Below are 4,270 nucleotides of genomic sequence, written 5' to 3' on the forward strand. Positions count from 1 at the left end.
CTCTTGAGCCTGGAAGGTGGAGGTTGCAGTGAGCTGTGCACTCCAGACTAGGAAACAGGAGACCCCCATCCCAAAAATCAGAGAACAAGTGTTATTATCCTCACTCTACAAATGAGGAAATTGTGACTCAGGAAGGGCAAGTGGCAGAGCCAGGAAATGAACCCAAGTCTTTAGACTGTAAATCTTCATCACACCATTCTGTCTATGGTGTTCAGAGACCAGAACAAAAGAATAATAAAGTCCTGGTTATTAAAAAAACAAAGCAACATTCCAAGCTAACCTTTGGATTTATAATGGCATCAGAATATGGTATAATAGTACTTCTTCAAAATTAGAGCTAAAAATGTAGTACCATAGACATTCACAAAATGTGGAAGAGCAATTCAGAAAGAGTTGATTGGACCTAATTAACCCACCTCCAATAAGTCTGATGTCAGAAATAGACATTTACAGGAGTGGAACATTTTAGTAAATTGATGTTGAGTTTGAGATACATGCACCTTTTATAATACAAGTAGTAAATACAATTGAACTAATCTACATTCATGAGGCATAAGCACAGAAGTATGCCCTGTGAGTTGAAGGTTTCTCTGACATATATCACCTTAAAGAGAAACCCACTCTCCATTAGGGTCATGGTTGGCTCTAGCATTTCTGTGTAGTGTAGGACAGTCCAAGGCCCATCTGTTTACCAGGAGCTTTCCATGAAAGGTTATTATTATCAATGGAAAGAAGACTTTTTTGCTTTCCTTGTCTCACAATTGTGTTTGCTCAAAGGGCCTTCATCTATGGGTAACTATCGGGAGCATTTTGAGTAATACTTTGCAACCCAGCATAACAATACAAGTGGAATAGAAGACATTTTGCAGGAAGCTTATAGGAATACATATGCACATTATAACGTGGTTCTACTGGCAAAATCATATCTCATTTACCACTATCCTTGGATTGAACTCACAATTTTTTACCAAATTCAGGCAGTGTTGCTTTTCAGCAGTAAGAAAGCAGATTGCAAAGTTGTCAGTGGAGCTAAATTCTTGTTAATCATACTCCAAAGTGAGACACAACTCAGCCCAGATTGCATTCATTCATAGATTTGTCCAATGATTATATCAGTTTATAAATTGGTTGGTGACATTCAGACTTGCTTAATTTTGATTTTAGATTTGAGCCCCCTAAAGCACCTAATGTGAGGGTTTTCCAACAAACCATAGGAGATTGCTTTGCCATCGCAATGGTTGGATTTGCAGTGGCCTTTTCAGTTGCGTGCGTCTATTCCCTCAAACACGATTACCCGCTTGATGGCAATCAGGTAAGTATAAAAACTACACTGGGTCTCAATGGGCAACTTTAAATAATATTTTGCACACATAATATCAGTGGTGCCACTTCTGAAAAAGGTTCCTTCTTGTTTTCCCGTCAGGAGTTAATAGCCTTGGGATTGAGTAACATAGTCTGTGGAGCATTCAGAGGATTTGCTGGGAGTACTGCCCTCTCCAGATCAGCAGTTCAGGAGAGCACAGGAGGCAAAACACAGGTATGTCAAGATCTTTGCTGCAAGCACCGTCCTAGCATTAGTAACTAGGAAATTCAAGCCAGGGGAAAAGTTGAGTTGGTGATAATAATTTTTTATCCTCACAGATTGCTGGGCTTATTAGTGCCATCGTCGTGCTGATTGTCATTCTAGCCATTGGATTTCTCCTGGAGCCTCTACAAAGGGTAATACTCTCTTTGGATAGCATCTCTCCTTTTGGTGGTAAATCAAGGACCCTGGTTCTTAAATTCTGAAAGCACAATCTAAACTAGGGGAAAGGAGGTAATGACAAACTCTCAAGTACTCTTCTTAGCCAATACTCTGTGTGAGCCAAAAATATTTCTTTTCCCCTGGCAACGTGCTCTGAATGTTAGGAACACAGATGCCCAACCTGCCTTACCTCCTCTACACTTTGCATGTGCATAGCCCCAAACAGAATTAATGTTGAAATAGGAGGGCACCTGGCACCACACCTTCAACATGCATGAACTGAGTTGAGGTTTTCTTAAAGGTTAAGGTAATCAGGCCCTCTCTCTAATTCAGAGAATGGCGCTACCAGCCACACAACTCATTCTTAGGAACACACCCTGAAGCTCCTAGAACTTTGGTTTAACTCCAAGACCAACACTGTTGGATTGTGGGATGGGAGTGAATAGCCAGCACAGACCTCCCAGCCCTACTCTCATGCTCCTCTGCCTATAAGCTTGAGGGTTTAGTTTAATGCTTTGTAAACTGCTGCAGCACTCAGATGTAAAACATACCATCAGACCCTGGAAAGCAAAGGCTCTCTAGGAGACAAGACGACAGTAAATATATTGTTCCTGTGGTTTTAATATAATTTTGAGGTGGTACATGGAGCCCTACTGACCTCCTTCTAATCCTGGCTCTGCCACTTATTATCTGTGTGATTTTGGGCAAATTACTAAACCTTGCTGGACCTCAAGTGTATTTGTAAAATAGAAAGACAAATAATACCCACTATAGAGAGTGATTATAAAAATAAATAAGAGCATGTATGTGAACTACTTAGCTGAGGGTTTGGCATATGATAAATACTTGATAAATGATAGTCATTATTGTTAACATTATTATTTTTCTACATTGCATTACACTTCTGGCTACAAAGGACATAGAGATATGATACAGCCCACCAATGTCTATTGGCTGTTACCTAGGCCTTTTTTCCTTGTTGGTTGGTAGCCGAACGGTGACTTTGGTCCCAGGTTTCTAGACTCCCAGTGTGGCCATCTCAAAAAGCTCACTGGCCAAATCCATCTTCAAGCAGGGCAGAGAAAAATTTGCTAAAAATATGCATTCTCCATAGGCTATACTTCTAATTTCAAAATAAGTAGCATAAAAGGAATGAAAAAGTCACCACTAAAGAAACAGAAGAACATATCTCAATAAAAATAAACACACATACACTCACCCCTACAGAGAGAACTCCACCCTCTCATACTTCTCCCTGGGTGCAAACTTGGGTTCTACCTAGCCCACATCAATTTGGAAACACTAAAGAAGTAATTACCAAATGTTGTCCAAGATTTAATCAAAGCCCCTTTTTAAAAGGGTCCTGTGATATGTTCTTTTTAGATCATTGTGGTCAGGAATGTCTTTGTTTCATTCACCTGAATAACTATTTTGCTTCTTTTTATCATATGAAGGCAAAATAACCCATAGTAAAAGCTCATAATAGATATTTGTTGAGTTCTCACTGCATGTCAGCAGAGCTCTAAGCATTTTATCTTCATTTAATCCTTTATATCAAATGCAGTATGGATACCAGGTTCCTGCGGAAATTATCCCCCTTTCCTTTCTGTGATTTCTTAATGCTCTGTAATCTTTACTTTAAAAGTATTCTGTTATATATGTATGTCATTGTAAATTATTTCAAATTGTTTTTCCGTAGAATACTGACTAGATGGGAAATAATGCCCAATAAAAAAAAAGAAGTCTCTTCGCACAGGTGTCTCTTGACATATTTTATACTTAGAGAATTTAAAGTCCTGCAAAGTGGAGAGGCCTGTTGTACAGTCCTCTGAATTCTTCACCTAGCTACCACAATGGTGACATCTCACATAGATGTAGTACAATATCAGTACAATACATTAGTATAGTATGTAAGTAGATTACAGACTTCATTCAATTTTCAGCATTTTTTAACTGGCATTCACTTGTGTACCAAATCTCTAGACCATATTTCTTCTAAGTTGTGACCTCTATTCTCACAGTTAGTAAAATTAATTGCTTAGATATTATATTATAAGGATTACCTGTGAAAATTAGAAATAGGCAGATCAGTTCTACCGTCCTCAAGATATAAAAATAAAAACTGTGTATGGCTTTTCTTTGTACATTGTGTTTTCATGGTATAGCAGTATGCAAATTCCATACTCTATTCAGAATAAAACAACGTAAATTGGCAGGGGGAATGGGAGGGTGAGGGGCATGTTCCTACAATTATGTTAAAATCCAAAGAACAAAGAGAAGGTACTTAGCTATTCAGCACTTTTCACCCTAACTATCACAATACCTGCAAGACAAAAGATCACATTCTGGCAGTGGAAGAATTGGAAGCCTGAAGTGTGGTTGTAGGGATTAGTACTGGCCTGGGAAATATATTCATTCATTGGCTCAGCCACTCATTCACTGACTAATTTTAAAGCCCCTCCTATGTGCGTTTAACATAGTAGGTTCTGGGGATACAGCAGGAACTAGATAGATATGTTTCATGCT

The 4,270-nt window shown here is 38.7% G+C and overlaps 1 protein-coding gene across 1 annotated transcript in view; it reads left to right on the top strand.

The window, feature by feature from the left end:
- SLC26A3 (solute carrier family 26 (anion exchanger), member 3) overlaps window positions 1–4,270 on the top strand; it is a 38,151-nt gene that overhangs the window by 18,171 nt on the left and 15,710 nt on the right. The window contains exons 9-11 of the mRNA XM_011948197.1: window positions 1,165–1,312; window positions 1,424–1,537; window positions 1,642–1,719. Coding sequence (XP_011803587.1) covers window positions 1,165–1,312; window positions 1,424–1,537; window positions 1,642–1,719 — 340 coding nt within the window. The remainder of the gene's footprint in view (window positions 1–1,164; window positions 1,313–1,423; window positions 1,538–1,641; window positions 1,720–4,270) is intronic.

The sequence above is a fragment of the Colobus angolensis genome, unplaced genomic scaffold, assembly GCF_000951035.1.
Source record: "Colobus angolensis palliatus isolate OR3802 unplaced genomic scaffold, Cang.pa_1.0 Scaffold275, whole genome shotgun sequence".
In the NCBI taxonomy this organism is placed as follows: Eukaryota; Metazoa; Chordata; class Mammalia; order Primates; family Cercopithecidae; genus Colobus; species Colobus angolensis.